At 35.8% G+C, this 24,004-nt stretch overlaps 1 protein-coding gene across 9 annotated transcripts in view; it reads right to left on the bottom strand.

Annotated features, from left to right (window-relative positions):
* TANC2 (tetratricopeptide repeat, ankyrin repeat and coiled-coil containing 2) overlaps window positions 1–24,004 on the bottom strand; it is a 363,080-nt gene that overhangs the window by 234,205 nt on the left and 104,871 nt on the right. For all 9 annotated transcript variants that reach the window (XM_034641081.1, XM_034641080.1, XM_034641082.1 and 6 more), the window contains one exon: window positions 20,442–20,513. In XM_034641081.1, the coding sequence (XP_034496972.1) occupies window positions 20,442–20,513 (72 nt within the window). The remainder of the gene's footprint in view (window positions 1–20,441; window positions 20,514–24,004) is intronic.

Below are 24,004 nucleotides of genomic sequence, written 5' to 3'. Positions count from 1 at the left end.
ACAGAATTTATTCCTTATCCTTGGAGCTTAGAAATTTTACCAAGATTTGTCTTAACTTTTTTCTTCTCATTAGTCTCTGGGTCCTTTCTTTTACTATGTTGACTAATTAATTCTTCTCTTCCAACTATTCTTTTTTCTCTTTCTGGAACTATGATCAGATGGATATAGTATTTCCTAGACATATTTTTCAAGTCTCTATCTCTCATAATAGATTTCTAATCTTTGGGCATTCGTGAATAGACGTGAGACTGAATTATATGGAATTACAGTATTTTACAGGTTTACACACAAAAAGTCATCATGCCATTAATGTAATTCCCTGAGGAATCCTTTTGTTGAGAAAAATCAGCAACAGATTTTTTAAAAGCAATATATATGGAATAATGCATTTGATTTAGTGAAGCATCCCTCTTCACTCCAAATGTTCCAATATTAAAACTTGGCTGATAATTTTAGAATCTAATAATACTCCTTAAGGAATAATACTGCAATTAGTCCAGTCTGGATGTCCTAGTTTACTTTTCTGCTTAAAAATATTTTCCTCCATCTTCTCTGTCCTATAAATTGTGCTTGAACTCATTGTAGCTAGAGGGAAAAAAACTAAAAATATATGTTTCAAGAAAAGAAAAGTACTGGTAAACATTTACAGAATTTGGCTATACTAGCCAGTTTTTCTTGGGTAACTAGCAACCTCAAAAATCTCAGTAGTCTACATTTACTTTTCTCGTGAGTCTGCAGATTCACTATGAGTCAGCTGAGCTAAGCTGGGCTATCAGGTTCAGAACTACTCCGATGGGTCTTCAATATTGTGCCTAGTCACTGAAGAGGCAATGAATATGTGGGGCTGCTCTTCTCATGGTAGATCAAAAGAGGCCAAAGCAAACCAGAAGAGCATATTTAAGACCTCTGTTCACTGACATTCAACTTGGCACATTTCAGTGGGAACTACTGAAAAGTTGCATAGCAAAAGGAATGGATGTTTAATTTTACAACAGAAAGGAAGTGAAATTGGGAATCCAATTTACCAACATGTAAGATGATATTTACTGGTATTCCAAATTACTCATCTTCATCTACCTTTTTTTTTCCTACCACTTTTCCTCCTTCAATCAACCAAATAAAATTTACTGAAATAATGTGATGAAAATATGGCAGAATAAAAAAAATGCTAAAAAATACTCAATCACGTTGGACATCTGGTGATTAAATATTCAAAAGCTGAACTAAGAAAGCACAAGGACATCAAGTAGATGGACACTAAAGAAGCGTGAGGAGTAATTATAATCCAATAAAAATTTCAGTCATCACTAAGTCTTATACTTAATATAGATGATTATTAGATATTAAAGGTCAAGTTAATAAATTCTTTAGCCTAAGGCAATACTTATTCGATGGAACAGCCTTCTAATTTTTCACATTACGTGAATAGCCACAAATAAAACTTACAAATCAAAACCTCCAGTATGATATCTCACTGAACTATACACATGGTTTGTCAATTTTTCAGTTTACATATTATACTTTAATAAAAGTTTATTTTTAAAAAGCATGGTGAAAAAACAGCCCCTAAAGTCAAGGGGCTTTTACATATTTCAGAAACAAAGGACGTTTGCTTAAATTACTCCAAACATCCTTTTAACTCATGGCTTATACCACTCTGTAACTTGGCAATATTCTCACAACAGAGCCATACATTAGGCAGGAAACAGGCACAGAGAAGTATAATAACTCGTACAAGATTGTGTAGTCAAGACACCATGATTGCCTCTGCAGAAAATTCTAAAGAATCTACAAAAAAGCTACTAGAATAAAATAAGTGGGTTAGGCAAATTCAAAGGCTAAAGAGTCAAAGTACAAAAATCAAGAAAGAATCTTTGTACATACTAGCAATAACACTTGGAAAATAAAAATTTTAAACCATACCATCAAAATAGCATCATCAGAAGCAATGAAATTAATCAGGAATAAATCTGTCAAAATAAATACAATAGTACAATATTTGTATGCTAAGAACAATAAAACACTGATGAAAAAAATCAAAGATCTAAATGGGGAGATATAATGTGCTCATGGATCTGAAGATGACCATCATTATGATGTCTGTTCTCCTCAACGTGATCTATACGTTTGAAGCAATTCCAATGAAAATCCAGCAGCCAGTACTTCAGTGAAAATCAACAAGCTGATTTTATTTTTTTGAAATTTTTATTTATTTATTTATTTATTTATTTATTTATTTATTTATTTATTTATTTATTTATTTTTAAAGATTTTAAGTAATCTTTACACCCAACATCAGGCTTGAACTCATAGCCCTAAGATCAAGAGTCTCATGCTCTACTAACTGAGCCAGCCATGCGTCCGTGATTTTAAACTCCATATGTAAAAATTTAAAAAACAAAGACAGACAAAACAATTTTGAGCGAGGAAAAGCAAACTCTGAAGTCTCACAGTACCTAACTCAAGACTAACTGTAAAGTTACAGTAATCCAGAGAGTACGTGGTAACTGGCAAAAGAATGGACATGAAATCAATGGAAAAGACTACAGAGTCCAGAAAAAGACTCACACACATACAGTCAACTAATTTTTTTTCTTTTTTCTTTCTTTCTTTTTTTTTTTTTTTTAGGGGGGGATAGGGAAGGGAAGNGAAGGGAAGAGGAGGGGAGGGAGAGGGACTGAGAGAAAACCCAAGCAGGCTCCATGCCTAGCGCGAAGCCCAACACAGGGCTCAATCTCACAACCCTGGGATCACAATGTGAGCCCAAACCAAGAGTTGGATGATTAACCAACTGAGCCATGCAGGTGCCCCTAGCCCACTAATTTTTGACAAAAGTGTATGGGCAATCCAATGTTTAAAGGATAATCTTTTCAACAAATAGCTTTGGAACAACTGGATATCCATACACAAAAAACAAACCTTAAACCTTTACCACATACAAAAATCAAGCTGAAATGGATCATAGACCTTAATGTAAAACCTAAGACTATGAAACTTCGAGAAGAAAACATAGGAGAAAGCCTGGATGAACTTGTATCAGGCAAAGATTTATTACAATGGACGCAAAAAAGATGAACTATATAAGAAGAACTGGTAAGTTGGAATTCAAAAATATTTAAAATTTCTACTCTTCAAAAAGACACTCACAAAATGAAAAAAACCAGTACCAACTGAAAGAATACATTTCAAAACACATATGTAATAAAGGACTGGCATTTAAAATGTAAGTAGAACTCTTTTAACTCAGTAACAAGAAGCTACTCCAATTAAAAAAGTTGGAAAAGATTTGAATAGACACTTCATTAAGTAAGAGATATGGATGTCTGATAAACACATGAAAAGATACTCAACTAATCATCAGGGAAATGCAAATTAGGAGATGTCACTATACACCTAGTGAAATGGCTAAAATTAAAAAACAAAATGCTGACAAACCAAGTACTGGGAAGAACGAACTAGAACTCTTACATACTGGTGATGAGAACATAAAATGGTATACAATTCTGGGAAACAGTCTGGTTGTTTAAATATAAACTTACCATACAACCTAGGAATCCAACACCTAGAAATCTACCCCCCAAAAATGAAGACACATTGACCCCACGCACACACACATCACCACAAACACACAAATAGCAGACTTATTCATACTCCAAAACCTGGAAACTACCCATATGTCCATCAACTGGTGAATGGATAAACAAATTGTAGGATATAAATACAATGGAACATTGTTCAGCAATAAAATAAACTACTCACATAGGCAAAATGAAAAAAAATCTAAAAAGATAGATGAATCTCAAAAGCACTGAAGTATAAGAAGTATAAGAAGCCAGAGTCGAAAGGCTACATACTGTATGGTTTCATTTATAGAATATTCTGAAAACTACTATAGTAACAGGAAGCAGATCAAGAGGAGACAGGGACTGGGGTAGGGGAAAGGGACCGGCTACAAAAGGGTATGATGGAACTTTTACATGATGACGGAAATGAGCTATATTTAATTTTAGCTGGCCATAGATATGCAAAGCTGGCTTTCCTTCATCTGAAAAGGTCCTGGCTCAATGTTCCCTCTTCAGAGAGGCCTACCAGGACTAACCTAAAGTTACCATTCACTCTTTTCCCCACTTCTCATTCTCTATCACACAATCCTATTTTATTTTCTTGATAGTGCTTATGACGAGAAATTACGGGGTTCATTTATTTGTCTCAGTCCTCTAGAATGAAAACATCATAACAGTAGAAATGCTCTTTGGCTTATTTATTGTTCCTGTCCTTTGGCCTGATTGAGACCTGGGTACTGGGGTCACCCTTGGGTGACAGGGGTGGCATTGATAACTCAGGCTCCCAGTCTTTTGTGGGGGCCCAGCTCTGGCCCTTCCATCTGCCTGGATGCCCTGCCCTAAGGTCTCTTGTCAGTGTTTTCTTCTTACCATCCTTAGTACAGAAAGAACATTTCTCCATACAAAGTCTTTACTGCACTGGCTAGGATCTCCAGACACAGATGAAGAAAAGCAGTGATAGCAGATATCAGAGGGAATGCTTTCAGCTTTTCACTACAGTGTCTGCATAAATGAGATGCAAATAGAAGGGAATCTTAATGAGATAAACTCTATAAATGTAATCTATGTGGAAAAGCCTTCAGAAGGAGCATGAATCTTATTTTGCAGGAGAAATCATACAGGAGAAACAAATCACAAATGTAAGAATTCTAAGAAACCCTTCAGTAACCATTATTTTCTTCACAGACATGGGAGAATTAAAATGAAGCGTTCTTCAAATAATTTCAGAGCGGAAAAGCATCTGGTCTATAGTCATCTCCAAAATATACATGAGATTTCACACTGGAGACAAACTTTATTAATGTAAACAGTGTGGAAAATTCTTCAGAAACATCTCTATAGTCTTGTGGTGCACAAAAGAATACATACTGGGAGGAAACTATGAACACAAAGACTACAAGAAAGCCTTCAGCATGTTACTCATTTTACTTCCTACCAGAGCATCCACACTGGGGAGAAACTCTACAAACACAAATGACTGAGAAAAAGCCTTCAGTAGGGATAGTAAGCTCACAAGGCCTATGTGAATACACACAGAGGAGAAACACCATGACTGTGCTGAATTCAGAAAAGTCTTCTACAGAAACCTTAAACTTACCAAACACATGTAAGTACATCCTGGAAAGAAAGTCTATGAATGCAATGATTGTGAAGAAGTTTTCAGAAGTCACTAATCCCATGGGAAAAATTTAAGCACACACACTGAAGAGAAGCCTTATATATGTAATGAATGTGGGAATGGCTTCAATGATCCCTCTTGCCTTTACGGACATGAAAATTCACACTGACAGAAATCTATGAATATGTACCATGTGGGAAAGCCTTCAACCTCAAATTTTGTTCTACATAAGAGAATTACCACAAGGAAACAAATTGTATGAGTGTTTTACAAGTATCAGTTAGGTTATATATATGAAAAACACGATTAGGTTCCAGTTCCAGGAAAGATGGAATAAGCATATTCCACCTTTACTCTCCCACTGAATGCAACTTGAAAACCCTTGAAAGAATGCAGAGAGCTCACTTCCAGCTTCTTTATAGGACTACAGAGCACTTCCCCTCCCCAACACCTTACTGTTACATTACCATTCACCACAGCTCATTTTACCAAGAATGCCATGTCTACCTTTCAGCAGAAACTTACAAGCCATCCTAAAAGGCAAAAAATACAATTTGAAGAGATGGAACATGTGTCAGACCAGACCCAGATATGGCAGGGATGTTGGAATTATCAAACTGCAATTTAAAAAATGAAATACTTACATATAATTCTAACAAAATATGTACAAGAACTATATGAGGAAAACTACAAAACTCTGATGAAAGGAATTTAAAGTCCTGAATAGATGGAAAGATATCCCATGTTCATGGATAGAAAGAATTAATATTGTTAAAATGTCAGTTTTTCCCAAATTGATCTGACAGATTCAAAGCAACCCCAATCAAATTCCAGGAAGTTTTTTTTGTTGATCTTGACAAACTGATTCTAAAGTTTATATGCAGGGGCGCCTGGATGGCTCAGTTGTTAAGCGTCTGCCTTCAGCTCAGGGCCTGATCCCAGGGTCCTGGGATCGAGCCCCACATCGGGCCCCCTGTTCAGCTGGAAGCCTGCTTCTTCCTCTACCACTCCCCCTGCTTGTGTTCCCTCTCTCGCTGGCTGTCTCTCTGTCAAATTAATAAATAAATAATCTTAAAAAAAAATAAAGTTTATATGCAGAGGCAAAAGACCCGAAAAGTCAACTCAATATTTGAAGAAGAAGAATAAAGCCAGGGAATAGACATCATTGAACTTCAAAACTTACTACAAAGCCACGTAATCAAGGCAGTGTCATAGTGGTGAAAGAACAGACAAATAGATCAATATAAGAAAATGGAGAGCCCAGAAATAGACCCACAAAACTATGTCAACTGACCTTTGACAAAGGAGCAAAGGTAATACACTGGAGAAAAGACGGTCTTTTCAACAAATGGTGCTGGGAGAACTAGACATCCATGCTCAAAAAAATGAATCTATACACAAACTTTATATCTTTCACAAAAAATTAACTCAAAATGGATTATTCACCTAAATGTAGTATGTAAAACTGTAAAAATCCTAGAGGATAACATGGGAGAAAACTAGATGACCTTGGGTATGGCAGTGACTTTTTACACACAACTCCAAAAGCATGACATGAAATACATAATAAGCTAGACTTCACTAATATTTAAAACTTCAGCTCTGCAAAAGACACATGTAATAAAGGGCCATTATCCAAAATATATAAACTCAACCAACAAGAAGATGAAAAACACAGTTAAAACAAGGATAAAAGATCTGAAAAGACACCTCACTAAAGAAGATATCTAGATGGCAAATAAGCACATGAAAGGATGTTCAACACTATATGTTACCAAAGAATGACAAATTAAAACAACAATAAGATACCACTACATACCTACTAAAATAGTCAAAATCCCAAACACAACACCAAACGCTGACATGGATATGGAGCAATAGGAACTCTTATTCATTGCTGGTGGGAATGCAAAATAGTACAGCCACTTTGGAAGACAGTGTGGCAATTTCTTACAAAGCTAAACATACGCTTATCTTACAATTCAGCAATTGTGCTCCTTGGTATATACCCAAATGAGTTGAAAATATATTCACACAAAAACCTGCACATGGATGTTTATAGCAGCTTTATTCATAATTGTCAAAACTTGGAAACAACCAAGATGTCCTTCAGTAGATGAATGGTAAATAAACTGTGGTAGATTCAGACAACAGAATATTATTCAGCACTAAAAAGAAATGAGCTATCAAGCCATGAGAAGACACTGGGGAACCTTAAATGCACACTACTAAGTGAAAGAAGCTAACTGGAAGAAGGGACATACTATATGATTCCAATAGTATGACATTCCAGAAAAGGCAAAACTATGTAAACAGTAAAAAGATTAGTGGTTTCCAAGGGATATTAGGGGGAGGGAGGGATGAATAGCCAGAGCACAGAGGATTTTTAGGACGGTGAAACTATGATATTATAATGGTAGACACATGTCAGTATACATTTGTCAAAACCCATAAAATGTACAACATCAAGAGTGAACTCTACTGTACACTATAGACTTTGGGTGATAATGATATGTTAAGGTAGGGTCATCTATTATAAACAAATGTACCAGTCTGCTGAGGGATGCTGATAATGGGAGAGGCCACACACATGTGGGTCCAAGAGCCATCTGGAAACTCTTTGTACTTTCCACTCAGTTTTGCTGCAAACCCAAAACTACTCTAAAATATACAATCTATTTTTAGAAATTTTAAATGCACAAACAAAACAAACAAAAAGAAAGCATAGAGTAGCTATCTGAGGATTGAAAATGAGCAGTAGGAGGACTGGGAAAGGAGCACAGAGTATTATGCAGTTCCACTGAAGTGGTGATGAGTTTACCATGTTACCACGTTTTTTTCCTCAGATACTGCCTGACCTGGACATTTAAAACTCAGAAGTGTATATCAGGAAAGGAAAAGCTCTAAGAAAATCTCTCCCTTTGTTGATAAGGAGCAGGAAAGGGTACCCTTATTGGTCTGAGAGACTAGGGAAATTCCTCTTTTCCCCCTTATCTTCTATACTGGTGTCCAGGCGATTCTGTCAGCAGCAACACAGAGATGGTACAGGTGACTAGGCAGGCACCTAACACCCTGGGAGAAGGAATTCTTTTCTCTGACTCCAAGAATTGTGATCCCGCTAGTTTGTGGTAAATCCTCACCGCTTTCTTCCCTCTCTATGTCCTTTTATCTCGTGATCTAGATACAAACTGTTATAGTCATTGATTGGCAGAAGGGGAAAACTAGTCTGTTTTTTAGCAAGAGTGCTAGGAAAGGAGGGAGCTGGAAATTGTTCACAAGATTGGGGTGTGAAGGGATATCAAGAAAACAATCCCATCAAGTTATATATGAACTTCTGGATTCATCTCAGAGCTCTATGTGCATGGATCTGACCCTAAACATCATACCACAGGCTTTGAGAACAGAGCAACAAGATGTACCACTACTTTGATCCCAGAATGGACACTGGGTCACATACATGGGATTCATCTCAATAGTACTGCAAATGCTTAGAGAACAGAACTGATATTGGAGCCACGGCCCCCAGAGGACAGGTAGGAACCTATGTCCTGAACACATTCTGCTCAACTGGCCACTGACCACACAAAAAAATCAACATTCTCCTTAGGATTTAAATAAAGCCCACAGTCTCATATATAATATTTAAAAGGTTTAGAATATAATCCCAAATTATATGGCATATGAAGAAACAGGAAAATCTCAACATAAGGGGGAAAAAAGTCCATAAATAGCATTCCTGAGATTATACAGATGTTAGAATTAAAATCAAAGACCTTAAAGCAACTATTACAACAATGCATCAATAAGTAAAGGCAAACATTCTTGAAATGAACAGAAAGATAGAAAGTCTCAAATCTGATGTGTATTTTGCATATACAACACATCTCCCTTCAGACCAGCCGCATTTCATGTGTTCAACAGCCACATGTGGCCAATGACTACTGTACTGCACAGTGAAGTTCGAGACCTATATCCAGAACTAAGTTCAACCAGTCTCTAAAGTGTAAGGTAAAACTGGATCCAATCACTAAACACTAGAAAGATCCAAGGATGATGACCCTTACCACATCCCCATTCAACTCATCTATATGGCCTGTGCAGGAGATAGACAAATCTTGGAGAATGACAGCGTATTTTTGTAACTTATTCGGGTTGTGACTCCCACTGCTGCTACTATTTTAGATGTCATTTTCTTGCTAAAGCAAATCAGCATATCCCTGACACCTGGTTTGCAGTTATTGACCTGAGAATGAGATAATCATATGCAGTATGCATTCAGCTGTCAGGGTCAGCTATATATTTTCACTGTCCTACCTCCTGTTAATTCTCCTGCTCTAGGTAATAATCTTAACTGTTCCTCGATTTCATAGAACACTGTTGCTGTTCCACTATACTGATAATTTCATGATGATTAAACTTGGTGAACAGGAAGCAGCAACGGATCTAGTCGCTGTGGCAAAACATGAATGCCAGAGAGTGGAAATAAATCCCACAGAAAGTCAGAGATCTTCCACACAGAGTGAAATTTCTGTGAGCCGTATGGTTTTGAGCAATTCAAAATATCCTTTCCAAGGTGAAGAAGTTGCTGCATCTACTCTCCCCCTTACTACTGAGAAAGAGGTACAATGCCTAGTAGACCTCCTTGATGTTTTTAAGCAACCTGTACTTCATTTGGTTATGCTACTGTGAACCATTTACCAATACTACTGGATGTGAGAGCGAACCAGAAAAATAGAAGGCTTTGCAATAAATATGGGCTACTTTGTCCGGGTTATATAACCCGGATCCAATGTTGCTTGAAGTTTCTGTGGTAGACAGAGATCTTGCATCACTATTGCAGAACTTTAGGTCAACCTCAGGGAAGACCTTGAGTATTTTGTAAAACAAACAAACAAACAAACAAACAAAAAAACAAACGTATGCCATCCTATGTAAACAATTACTATCCTTTCTTGAAAATTAGCTTTTGGCTCATCATAGGACCTTAGAANAAAACAAACCTATGCCATCCTATGTAAACAATTACTATCCTTTCTTGAAAATTAGCTTTTGGCTCATCATAGGACCTTAGAATGAATGCATGTGACCTTGGCAGCCCATCATGAACTAAGTATTGCTGAAACAACAAATCAGTATTCTTGGGTGTGTACTGCAGCACTTCATCAGCAAAAGGAAGAAGTGTATATGAGATTAGGCTTGAGCAGGTCCTGAAGGCACAAATAATTTGCATAAGCCAGTGGCCCAGATACCCAAGTTTCCTACTCCTACTACAGCTTCTTTTCACTTAATCTGGTAAATTCTCTATAACCATCTCACTGGGGAAAAAAAAAAAAATCAGGCCTGTTAACTGATAGTTCTGCAAAGATAGCAGCACACTGCAGATGACAACATGACAGCCCCACTTTGTGGTAGTCTTGAAGGACATTAGTGAAGGGAAACCTTTCCAGTGGCAGAAATTTGAACAGGATACCTAGTTGTTTACTTTGCCTAGGAAAAGAGATGACAGAGGCACTGACTCATGGAGATTGTTTAATGGATATTCAGAGATTTGAAAGGAATAACTAGAAAACTAGTGACAAGGAAATCTGGGGATGAGGTGCATGAATAGACCCTTTGAAAGGGCACAGAATGTGGAGCAATTTATGTCCCATGTGAATGCTTACCAAAGAGCAAACTGCAGAGAGGTGCTTAACAACACAGCAGATTAGATGACCTATTTGGGGGACACATTCAGTCTTTCTACCCAGCCACTCTAACTTTGCCGAAACGGCCCATTAACAAAGTGGCCATGGTAGCAAGGATGGAATTTATACATGGGCTCAGCGATATGGACTTCCAATCACCAAGGCCAATCTGCCCATAGCCACAGCTGAGTGTGCAACATGCCAACAGTCCATGCTTGCACTGGGGACGAGGTAGGTGGATGGCCCCAATATATAGTACCATTCACAGGATGATCAGCCAGTTAGCTCTCTACTCTTTTCTAGCCCCAGGTAATTTCCTCCTCCTTCTTAATAAATCAACTACGAATTTAAAAATATTCTTTATAGTGTGAAGGTCTTCAGATAGTCTTAGTCTGCCCCCTTGTGGGAACCAGCTCTTTAATCTCTCACTAGGAATAAGACTATAAATCCAACCTGTACCTCAAACAAAACAAAAAATGTATTTATTCAATAATGACTTTATTCCAGGCTTTACTAACAGGTCTCTTCTTCACCCTTTGTTATTCAACTTTGTATGGCCCTTCATTAAAGATTATGAAGTTTTTCAGAGGTTTTATGATTTTAATCTCTTGCCAAAAAAAGACGTTTGGAAAGATACCTTTTCTAACCTTTTTAGTTGTCATGCTTTTACTCCTTTTCTTTCATAAATATGGATAAGCAAGGAGAGGTTTCTCCAATGTTTCTAGTGTTAACTAGGCCAACTATCATAATGTAAGTAGGATACTAGAGTTTAAGACATTACTAGATAAATGATTATGAATCACTTTGAAGATGTGAACACTCATATATGACGAAATGGTGAAATAAATTATGGGTTGCTTATGCTGTGAATCATTATACAGATTTTTTACAATTAGAATTTAAGTATGTTCCTGAGGGATGGTCATGCTATATTGTTAAGCGGGAGATAATGAACTAAAATTGCATTTTATTTTTAAAAATCTTCAAACTAACACACACACACACACACACCTACATTTGCCAATATGAGCTCAGGGAAAAAAACATGAAAGAACATAGACTGAATGTAGTTCATATTGGCTACTTTAGAGTAGTGGAAAGGAAAGAATCCTTAACATGCTCTTTTTAAATATCTACATTGTTGGTAAAAAGTAAATCTTTTAATTAGTAAAATTATTATAAATTACATTTTAAAAAAGCATGACTAAAATACGTAAACACATTCTGACACATCCCTAGAAGCCCAAGACAATACGGAATTGTTGGCTAAAAGGCCAATTTCAAGTTTAATTCTATGAAAAATGAGTGTTATACAAAGAATAATCAATATGAAGTTAAGTTTCAGAATTATAGGATTAGAAATAAAGGCACTTCAGAAGGATTTATCATTTAAGGTCAGAACTTTTCTTCCAGGTCTTATCCAGCCATCAACAAATGTGAATTTTAAATGTCAGAACAGAAAGGTTCTAAACACATGCTACCAACAAAGCTGATATAAAACTTTTGGTGTAGATTATAAAGCCTGAAATATTTTCCTACTGAAAATAATACCTACTTCACAGCATTATTCTGAGAATTAAATGAGGATTATGTAAAAGCACCCCACCCAGAGCCTGGCACATACGTATAATTAAATTTTTGGGTTTTTAAAAAAATTATTATTTTCAAAGCAACCTATGTTGAAAACTATGTGATTTTTTTATCACAACATTAAACTACTAAAACAATAAAAAATTGTGTTCATTAGTGATCCGCTATACCAGATATACTCTTACAAAGATACAAAAATGACACAATACTGAAATAATTTTCCTTATTACTTTATATAATAAAACAGTTGGTTTAATAAAGAAATCTTTGTAACTTACCAGACTGAAAAATAATTTGTGTATGTTTTAAGAGCATGAACATCTCATTTCTACTAAATATTTTACATATTAGCAAGGAAAGAAAAATAATCAGAACACATCATATTTGACAATTTAGTGTATTATTACTATAAATGCACCAGCATGTACTAATCAAATAAAACTGGCTACAGATAATGGGAATCATGGAAAGTCAAATACTGTACAGTTTCCCAGTCTCCCAGCATAAGCAGGTCATGAGTATTACTACACCAATGTCCATTTTATATATCAGAGCCTAATACCTGCATAATGTTATCCTTGCAAAAGTAAATAAAAATTGTGTTTCAGTCATATCACACTGGTTCATGCATTTATTTAATATATAGAACCAAGTAAGTTCTGTTTATATATGGATGACCCCTAATGAAAAATCATGTGCTGCAGAAAATGGAGCTAGTACACCAAAACCAATTCTGATAAAGTAACACATGAAATACAGAACTAGAATTCCTAGAACTGATGAGCTTCCTTGGTCAATTTGATGGCCTAACTGAAGACAGTAGCACTGTGTGAGATGCAAAGATCCTACTGTTAATGAACTCCTAAATTACCAGGAAAAATAGAGATTCAACAGACAAGACTGAATGCAATAAATAATATATCCCAATTATATACAATATGCTATACTGGAAAGCAGAAAATATCCATCTCTCCTCAGAAGGCCTTAACTTAGAAGTTTAACTGGCACAATCCGTTTTACAATCATATTCCAAGAGCCTCATTTCACAAATTAACAGTTAGTTGATAGTCTGATAAACTACCTACATTCAACAAAATTTCTTCTTTTTTTAAAAGATGTATTTATTTATTTATTTATTTATTTATTTATTTGAGAGAGAGTGAGCGAGAGAGCACAGGAGCAGAGCCAGAGGGAGAAGCAGACTCCTCTGCTGAACGGGGAGCCTGACTCAGGGTTTGATCCCAGGACTGACCCGAGCCAAAGGCAGACACTTAACCGACTGAGCCACCCAGGTGACCCTCAACACAATTTCTTCACTACTTTACTTTTTTAGTTATGCTAAGTAACAGAAGTGAATACTGGATCAATTATGTGGCGTGGGCACATTCATATACCTTCCCAAGCGCCCTAAGTGCTACTTGTTCATTCTTTCATTCAACAAATACTGACAAATTCATATATGCAAGTGTTCTAGGGCAAAAGTAGTGAACTAGACAAAGTCTCTGCTCAAATGAAACCTATTTTCTAGTAACTGAGACAACAAAAAAGCAAGTAAATGGATAAATAATTATTTTCATGTAGTGATAAATACTATGAAGGTTAGGGTTGGGTATTTGGTAGGATGGTCACAGAAGGCCTCTTTGACTTAAGCAGAAATCCACAGCCCTTTATTCAAGAAAAAGCACATATACGGGCCTTAAAAAAGAAAACACTCTTAACATGTTTAAACAAAAAGGCCAGCAGAGAGGAAACAAAGTAGAAAATGGAGGGAGTGGGAGGGCACAGAATTAGAGTACTAGGAAAAGGGCACTTCAGGTAGGGTCCTGTAAGGAGGGGTAAAGGATGGAGTTTATTCTGAATGTGATAGGAGGCTACTGAGGACTTTTATTTCAAGTCTGGGGAAATACATGATTTGATTTGTATTAATAAGAGCACTCTAGCTATCACATGGAAAATAGACTATAAGTTGGCAAGAATGCAAATAAAGACACATTACGGTAGTAAAGGAAAGAAATGAGGGTAGTTCAGACTAAACGGCAACAAGAGAGGTAGTGCGGAATGACAAAAAAGTATTTTAAAAAGAAAAATTCTTAAAGCCTTATAAAATAAAACAAAAAGCCAATAATAGAGGAGAAATGTTAAGAAATCCATGGAAGACAGAAACTAGATGCAACTGGAGTGAGGAAATTATAGCCCACAGCATGTGTAGGAGGATAACTGCGAAAGATGAGTGCTTCCAGGTCTGTTTTAAGCACAGAAGCAATAGATGCAAGGAGCAGGAAGCGCCCAAGGGCAGCAATCTGAATGAGAGGAGTAGGACTGGACTCACTGCAAGCAGTCAGGCATCTCCCATCTCCTACATTTGATAAGCAGAAGACATCATAGGTCTCTGCCCCGAGCTAGAGCAGGGAGTGTGGTTCTGTCTGAGTCAGAATCCACTGTACCTGAGAGACAGATCAGAGGCCAAGCTAGCTAGTTAACACATAAGAGAGAGCCCCCATGCCTAAAGTTAACACGCAGGAGAGAACTATCATGCCCAATAGATAAGACATCTCACCAGACACCTTACCTTACTGTCTGCTATTATCTCTGGAGAAGAGATACTAAATAGAAACTGAATCCACAATCAGGCAGCGCAGGTTATCAGGCATTATGCACCTAGAGAGGCCTATCAGTTCTTTTAAGTTAGTGTTTGTTCCCAACAGAATGCCATCTGTTCTGGTTAGTTGATGTTTATGGCATATTAATTATTAAATAATTTGAATATCATCCCTCCAGACAGGCAAACATAAAATATAATAAAACGGAAGAGCTCTAGTTCTGGGTTAAGCTGGAGTAAGCACACTCCACCTTAACTGAATGTAACTAAAACCGCTGAATGTAAATGAAAACCCTAGAAAGTAGAACAGCAATCTGAAGACTCTGAAAAATAAATACTAGCAGGCAAACTGTGGAAGGAAAGCAGAATTTGAAGAACAACCAATTTGTAGGACAACCAATTCCGGTGGTGCAAGTCCTACTGTTTTTTATGTCCCCAAACTCCCAGCCTGAACTCAAAGGAAATCCAAATCCTGGAACAGCAGAGCAGGGATGAAAAGAAAGATGGGAGACAAGTCTTCTCTATCTGGTTAAGCAGTATGAATGAAGGGGGTGAGGGCAGCTCCATGTGGGACTGAGGGAAAATCCCGTGGCTTTTTTTTTTTTTCTTTTTACCTTTTTCTTTCAGCTCTGTCCCTGACGCAAACCTATTTCACTATTGGCAACTGTCATTGAGGGGATACTTAAATCTCTGAGGGAGGGGAATCTTTTGGACCAGAAGAACAAAAGTATAAGGATTATGAGAGAACTGAAAGGAGAAACAGATAAATCCACACTTATAATTTGAGATTTCAATATTCCTCTCCTAATACCTGAAAGGATGAACAGAAAGAAAATCATCAAAGGTAGAGAAGACCTGAATAACACTTGACCAGATTGATATTTATGGAACCTTCCAGACCAAAAGAACATAATACACATTCTTCTTAAGTGCAAACTGAACATAAGATAGATCATTCCTGGAGCACAAAACAAGTTTTAATAAAAAGTGATTCAACCCAAAGAAAGTGTTCTTTGATGACAACAAAATTAAATTAGAAATCAATATAAGAAAGATATGGAAAATTCACAAATATTTGGAAACATCAACACACTTCTAAATAGTTAAAGAAGAAATCACAAGGGAAATCAGACAGTATTTCAAACTTAACGAAATCATACTCATCAAATTCTGTGAAATGCAGCTAAAGCAGTACATTGAGGGAAATTTTATAGCACTAAATTCCTATACTAAAACAAAAGCTCCAATCAATGACCTTAGCTTCTACGAGAAGAAACTAGAAGAAATAGAAATTAAACCCAAAGCAGAAAGAAGAAAGGAAATAATAAAAGGTAAGCAGAAAATCAATGAAATATAGAACTGGAAAGCAGCAGAGAAAATAAATGAAAACTGAAACTGATTCTCTGAGATCAATAAAATTGATACATCTCTTCCCAGAATGATCAGCTCAAAGAGAAAGAATACCCAAATTAGCCATATCAGGAATGAAAGAGGTGACATCACTGAAGATCTATAGATTTTGAAAGGTTACTCAAGAAAAGATAAATCAAATAGTCCTATTTTACTCAAGAAATTTAATTTGTATCTTAAAACTTTCCCATAAAGAAAATTCCAGGCCCAGATGGCTTCTCTGAGAAATTCTATCAAACATTTAAGGATGAAATAATACTAGTTCTACACAAAATATTCTAGGAAAATCGAAGTGGAGGAAATACTTCTCAACTTTCAACCTATTCTAGGAGGCCAGCGTTACTCAGATACCAAAATCAGACAAAGACATTGTAAAGCAAGAAAACTAAAGGTCAATATCCCACTTGAACACAGATGCAAAAATAATAAAAACTGTTTTAGCAAATCAAATCTATCAACTGTACAAAAAGAAGCCACATACACCAGATTTGCTCACCGAGCCTTAGAATACTGCTTCCCAACCATAATAGTCTAAATCAAATAATGGAAATATTTGTACCACTCTGGGGTAAAGTGATAAGACAGGCATAGACATCAACTACCCTAGATCCTGCCCCAAGGACTGAGGACTTATTCTGAAGAACATCTACTTTCCTACACATTACTTGTTTTCCCTTGAATTTACGACTTTTTAAAAAAACTTATTATTATATGTATTTATCACCAATTCAACCCTAAATCTTTTGCCAGTTGTTTAAAAATTTTCTGAAGATAATTAAATGCATCAGGTTTCTACCAATCTCATTTCCGTGAGCCAACTCTTCTGGAGGCTTCTAACCTACTCCAATCTGGTTTCATTGCCCTCTCTCCCTGTCTTCTCATTATCATCCTAAAGATTTTTTTACCTTTCTCCTTTGTTAAATTTCCTATTTCCTGTAACCCATTTCTTCCTTTTATTTGTCTGACTTTCTCATTTTGATGGATCATATCCTAAAGATTCCTAAGAAAAGGTACAAGGCAGGCAAAACAACAACACCAACAAAAACAACTTACATGTCTTAAAAGACTATTAGTTTCTTTTATTTCCCTAAGGATGTTAATAATGGTTCCACTATTTTTCTCTGCAAAATTTCTCTGCGTTCTCTCTAAGTTGCTTTATTCTATTTATTTTAATCTCTATCTTTCATTCATTCGAGGGTTTCCTCAAATATCTAAAGTAACCCTTGGTTAGTTGCTAATATTTAAGAGAAGAGGAATAAAAGGCTGATTGAGAGCTTTGATACATAGAGTGGTCTAGCTGGGCTATTTTTTTTTAAGGAATCTCTGATGGCTACATTTTGTGTCTTTCTTTTTAGTCAGATTCTTCAGAAAAGAGTATGCCAGCCTCCTGCCTGAAATATGAAAGCCTAACTGCCAGTATCCTAATGCCAGTAGGATAAAGACAACTGGAATCCAACCGTCCTATTTTCAGTATAGGACTGCCCTTAACTATATGCCTGGTAGGTACCTTCCAGTCTAGAATCTCTATTTTATTCCAAAGAATAAATTTCTGGGTTTTGCCAAGGTTAAGAGTAGGGAGTTGGGCACTTGCCCAGCTGACTGGTTAGCTAATTTTGAGGAAGAGGTCTCAGGAATCAAGTGCTTCTTCAACTGACTTTCAGCTAATCTTCCTTTCACCTCCATTTCTACATGCTACCATTTTTGAGTTTTTTGAGGCTTCTGGAGGTTTTTTTCTTGATTTTCTCTGCTATTGAGCTTACGGTTCAGTTTACTTATTCATATAGTCTCCAGTTTCTAAAACTGTGTTGCTGTTGGCTTTTCTCCAATCCCCCTTTACTGATCTTTTAGCAGATTTTTTTTAAAGATTTTATTTATTTATTTGACAGAGAGACAGCCAGCGAGAGAGGGAACACAAGCAGGGGGAGTGGGGTTGGAAGAAGCAGGCTCCCAGGGGAGGAGCCTGATCCCAGAACGCTGGGATTACGCCCTGAGCCAAAGGCAAATGCTTAACGACTGAGCCACGCAGGAACCCCTTTTAGCAGATTTCTGCAAGGAGCAAAAGTCGAAGTGTGTGTTTATCCCATCTCTTTACTCATTCAGCTCACTATAGATGGCTTTGTAATTTTTATTTCTGTCTTTTGCATAAAGAGATACTACAAACAAAATCTCTGAGAAGGTAAGAAACACGCTTTAACTATTAGTTAACTCTAATGATGATGCAATTCCTGGAATTTCTAATTGAGATCAGGTAGTTGTGCTCAAGGTCATAGAGATCACTGATTTCGCTGCTATTAAGTTCAGCTTTTGTTTTTGTTGTTTTCTTGAAGATTTTATTTATTTATTTGAAAAAGAGAGAGCACAAACACTGGGAGGGGCAGAGAGAGAGAATCAGGCTCTGGGCTGAGCAGGAAGCCAGATGCAGGGCTCAATCCCAGGACCTCGGGATCATGACCTGAGCCAAAGGCAGGCACTTAACAGACTGAGTCAGGCAGGTGCCCTCAGCTTTTGTTATTAAAACTCACTACAATCACTGATTTGAAAAATATTTTAACTGACACAGCCCAAGGGGCATAAATAATCTCCCATATTTGTATCTGTGACATTTAATACAAATTATGATATTTAATAAAAATTAGCAGAATTTTTTTCTGTTAATTTCTACTAATTTTATTTTTGGAGTCTTTCATGCATGAGCTCATTTTCTTTTTTCCTCCCCACCCAGGTTTATTGAGATATAATTGACATATATGACATTATGAAAGCTTAAGATGTACACTGTGCTGATTTGATATACTTAATACTGTAATTCTTTTTAAGTTCTTCCATATAAAAATATGTTTAATGGGAAAAAAAGAAAAATTACACAAATTCCTGATATAATATCATGCTTATTATTTAAAAATGAATAAGTACTAGTATAAGTTAAAATTTCCAAATCAACCTGCATATATTACCTTATCTGCAACAAATAATTTTATAAAAACAACACAACTCTAAAACTTGGGAAGAACAAACTTGGAGAAAAAAAGTGATAGGATTATGGACTAAATGAACCAGGAACTTTTATAGGATTAAAACACCATACATTTGTAAATCAAAGCTTTATTTTATTTATAAGTAAAGATTCTCTAAGAATCATACATCAGTCAAAATGACTGCCCGAAATTTTCTTATATATTCATCAATTTGGGTTCTCAACTCCATTCTCTTAGAGATCATTTCATTCATTCAGCAATATTTATTTAGTAACTACTATATGCCTGGTACTTATTCTTGGCACTGGAAATACAGTAATGAGCAAAACAGACAAAAATCTCTATAATCATGAAACAGTCATTCTAGTTTTGAACAGAGAAAATAAAATAAATACAAAGGTGATAAGTATTATGAAGAAAAAGGAATGTGGGGGTACTAGTCACACAATTTTAAATAAGTTAATTAGGGAAGGCCTATCTGAAGAGTTCACTGATACAGGATGTTTTTACCTAGTTTGGAAGTTGTCACTTCAAAAAACCAGGCTACAGCATATTATAAATTTTAAACAGAAAAGGAAAATAATTACTAAGATCCTAATTTAAAATAGCAATTATAAACATTTCTTCTGAGAGAGCTAAGACAACAAATATTGTGTTGATGAAATTTTAAAAAGCCAGTGTGATGATACAAATGTTACTATTAAAAATTTACTTTTGGGTATACTCCAAAAGTGATATCCAGATATATATCACAATGTTCCAAAATTACTTAAAATCTTATTAAGGTATTACCATTTAAAAAGTGACATGAGAACACTGTTCATTTTATCCTGAATAAATGGTATCAAAGAACTTTTAGACTGCAACATTTGAAGCCCTAAAGGAGAAACTAAAATATCTAAACTAGACCCAGGGAAAACCTCAAACCTCAGATTAAGTACTAGAAAGGAATAGCTGATATCTTTTCTTTTTAATTTAATAATAAATTTAATGAAAACTTACCTTGCCCAGAGCGGCTTTGGCGAGAGTCTACACTTGACTGTCTTCGATCCGGTGGTTCCTCGCTCCCTCCATCTGTATAAAAGTAGCAAGGGCATAAGCAAATAGATAATGGAATTGATGTAATATCTTCTATGGTGCCATCTGTATCTTAAAACTACAATATCTAGGGGCACTTGGGTGGCTCAGTCAGTTATATGTTCAACTCTTGATTTTGGCTCAGGTCATGATCTCAGGGTTGTGAGATCAAACCCAGCATCAGGCTCCATGCTCAGGGGGGAGTCAGCTTGAATTCTCTCTCTCCCTCTGCCCCCCAACCCCACGCAAGCACTTTCTCTCTCTCTAAAATAAATAAACAAATCTTTAAAAAAATGCTATAATGTCTTATAATCTCAATCATTAAAATAATGAGGACTTTTTCCTATATAAATCAAAGGTTCTTACCTATATTTTTGTGTGGACAGTTTACACTCCCCTCTGGAAGTGTAAAGAAAGTCAAGGTGTTCTTTCTCTATCCCCATACATACTCTACTTTGCATTTAATGCATAATGTTATCAACTCTGAAGTTCACTCACAGATTCCAATATAGAAGCCTTGATTTAAAGATCTAAAGCAATGTCTAAATTAATTACAGCTGCTTATTTGTCTAAAGTATGTCAAATAATCCCTTGGGCTATATGTTTTACTAATAAAAATTACATTTATATGTCTCATGAGATATAATAAAATTATATAATACATGAAAAAGCAATATAAATCAGAATCAGAAAAACTCAGAAATGAGACAGAAACCAAGAAAGAACTAGAAATAAAACAAAAATCATTTCAGTACTGAAGACTAAACTACAAGAACACATAAATAAACAACAAAAGATCTTAAAAGAAACAAAGTTGGGGCGCCTGGGTGGCTCAGTCTATTGAGCGCTGACCTTTGATGTCAGCTCAGGTCATGATCTCAGGGGTCCTGGGATCAAGCCCAGTGGGGAGTCTGCTCTTCCTGGTCATGAGATCACAATGATGTCTAAAAAAACAATACTACACTAACTGGTCACCTTCTGAGGATGACAGGAATCCAGTACATTATCTTGAAATCTGAGGAAAAGGAAAGAATTAAGCAAATTATCCTGCATTTCCTTTTTACACTGTACTGGTACCCAAAGAGTACATAAGAGAGATCTATAAAATCATTCTAGATAATAAATGGAAATCAAAAGAAAAAATCAAAATATCACCATTTCATAATGAATTAATAGCTCCAGAGGCACTGTGCATCAATGACTAATAACATTAAAAAAGAGTAAAAACCAGACATTCTATGCCTCTTGATGATAGGAGCACAACAATTACAGGTTTCAATTAAACCTGAGTCTGGTCAAACCTCTGAATCCAGCTCAGTTTTTGGGAAAAACAAAAGACAGAGGAAAATGTTGAATTGTTCCTGAGCACACAATCAACAAAATTCAGACTGTGGGAAATTTTACAGGTCAAATAACCTAGGTCTTTCAACAGATTAAACAAAAGAAAAAGATAATATGCAGTCCTAAATTATTGTGGAATAAACATTCATTTTTTAAAAAAGATTTTATTTATTTGATAGAGAAAGCACAAGCAGGGGAAATGGCAGGCAGAGGGAGAGGGAGAAGGAGACCCCCTGCTGAGCAGGAAGCCTGATGTGGGCCTGATCTCAGGACCCTGAGATCATGACCTGAGCCGAAGGCAGACGCTTAACTGACTGAGGCACCCAAGTGCCCCAACATTCATTTTATCGAAATATAAAACTATACCAGAAATCTATGGCATCTTAAATCAAGATGTGTAAATACAGTACTAGTCAATTTTTCTTCCTAGTAATTAATTTTTTTATGCAAGTGTCTTTCTTTTCCTTTACATGGAAATCAACTACAATGAGCAACATTCATATTCAAGCAGGTCTTAAATTTTCATTTTTCTGATTTTTCTATGTGGATAAAATTTTATATATATATTTTGTTTTATCAAAACATGCTCTTGAAGTATGTGAGAATATGAATAAAATATAGACACTTCCCCTCATCAGCACTGTCTTCCTAAACAATGAGGTAAAAAATTAAAAAAAAAACAAAAACTAGACTTCAAATAGTATTAAATTTGCATGATCTATGGAATGTCAGGGTACCAATAAAACAATCCACAGGAAAGATACAGGCAAGAAATGGTTTAAGACATAGTTTTGAGTCAGCAAGCCAGTGAATAACAAGACAAAAAAAAATCACCAATTTTGATACCATCATAATCTAAAATGTTTTTTAACTGCCTAAATTTTCAAAATTAAATCAGAAATACATTGCAAAAATTTGAGCAATTCACTCCTCTAAGACTGAAACTGTATAACCAACCATGTCTTGCTCCAGTGGAGACTGAACATAAGAGTTGAGATTAACTCTCAGGTAAAAATAAACAAAGATTTTTTTAAGAAGAATAACTCACCACTTCCCCAAGATGATGTAGGAAAAAAATTTCAACCTCTTTAAAAGTGTTTGTGGTTTGCTTATGGAACCAATGAATCCATTATCTATAATAGCAAGACTACAGTGACATACAGTACTTTAAATGTTTTTGCTTTGCTTAACACACAATTCCCTCAGTACAGATAAGACCTCCCACGCAGGACACTTACATCTACATTTATGGACAAAACAGAAGATGTTCACTTGTCAAGCAAGTCAAGTTATTTGCATAAGACTGATTACCTCACCCCAGAGTGTAGAAGGTAGGACTGGGCTGTGTCTATGAAGTAAGGATTTACTCATCAAACTTGAGTTAAAGACTTAAGATATACTGTGAACTTCACAGAGGAAAACCCCTGTTTTAACAGATACCGAAATAAAAAGAAAAGACCTGACTGTCCAACTCAAGTGCCAGCTTTTAAAACCAGAGCTTAGGTTTCCTGGACTTGAGATAATCAGCAGAGAACATTTGTTTTTTTATCTGCATACTGAGTTAAGTCCAGCAAGTAATATAAAACAATATATTTTTTAATACTGAAAAACAGTAATAGACTTTCTAATCCCATTACTTCAAAGGGGAAAATGTCATTGGAGAATTTACCTCATGGGGTAGATAGCTTTTCAATTGAGGTGTATTAAAGCACTAAAATAGGCGTGGTAAAGAAATACCAACCATATAGGGATATTCAGTACGTAGTGATTTCTATGAAGGTACTTAAGTTAGAGAAAGTCTAATAAGAAAGTGACCGAACAATTCCAAGAAAAATATTTTCTTTCCTGTAAGAAGGGGATACTTTAAATGACTCTTCTTTTCAACCCAGGATCAAAATATTAGAGTTGAAAAATTAACAATTTAAGTAACCCTGAATTTGGCAAACCAAGCTCATCTTTAGTGTTCTCAGCTAAATACTGTGCTAGAATAAATAACAGATTAGATTTTATGAATAAAAATTTTGAAGTTGGCTGCTTTCAATCCTTCTTTGGTAACTTAAATATACGACCCTAATAGGAGGCATGGGAGGGGAATTAAAACTGAATAGAATACAATACAAATAGATTAAAGTTTTACTATTTAAGTA

The sequence above is a fragment of the Ailuropoda melanoleuca genome, chromosome 13, assembly GCF_002007445.2.
Source record: "Ailuropoda melanoleuca isolate Jingjing chromosome 13, ASM200744v2, whole genome shotgun sequence".
Classification (NCBI taxonomy): Eukaryota; Metazoa; Chordata; class Mammalia; order Carnivora; family Ursidae; genus Ailuropoda; species Ailuropoda melanoleuca.
The sequence above is the reverse complement of the archived record's forward strand: the minus strand, read 5'-3'. Positions and strand labels throughout refer to the sequence as shown.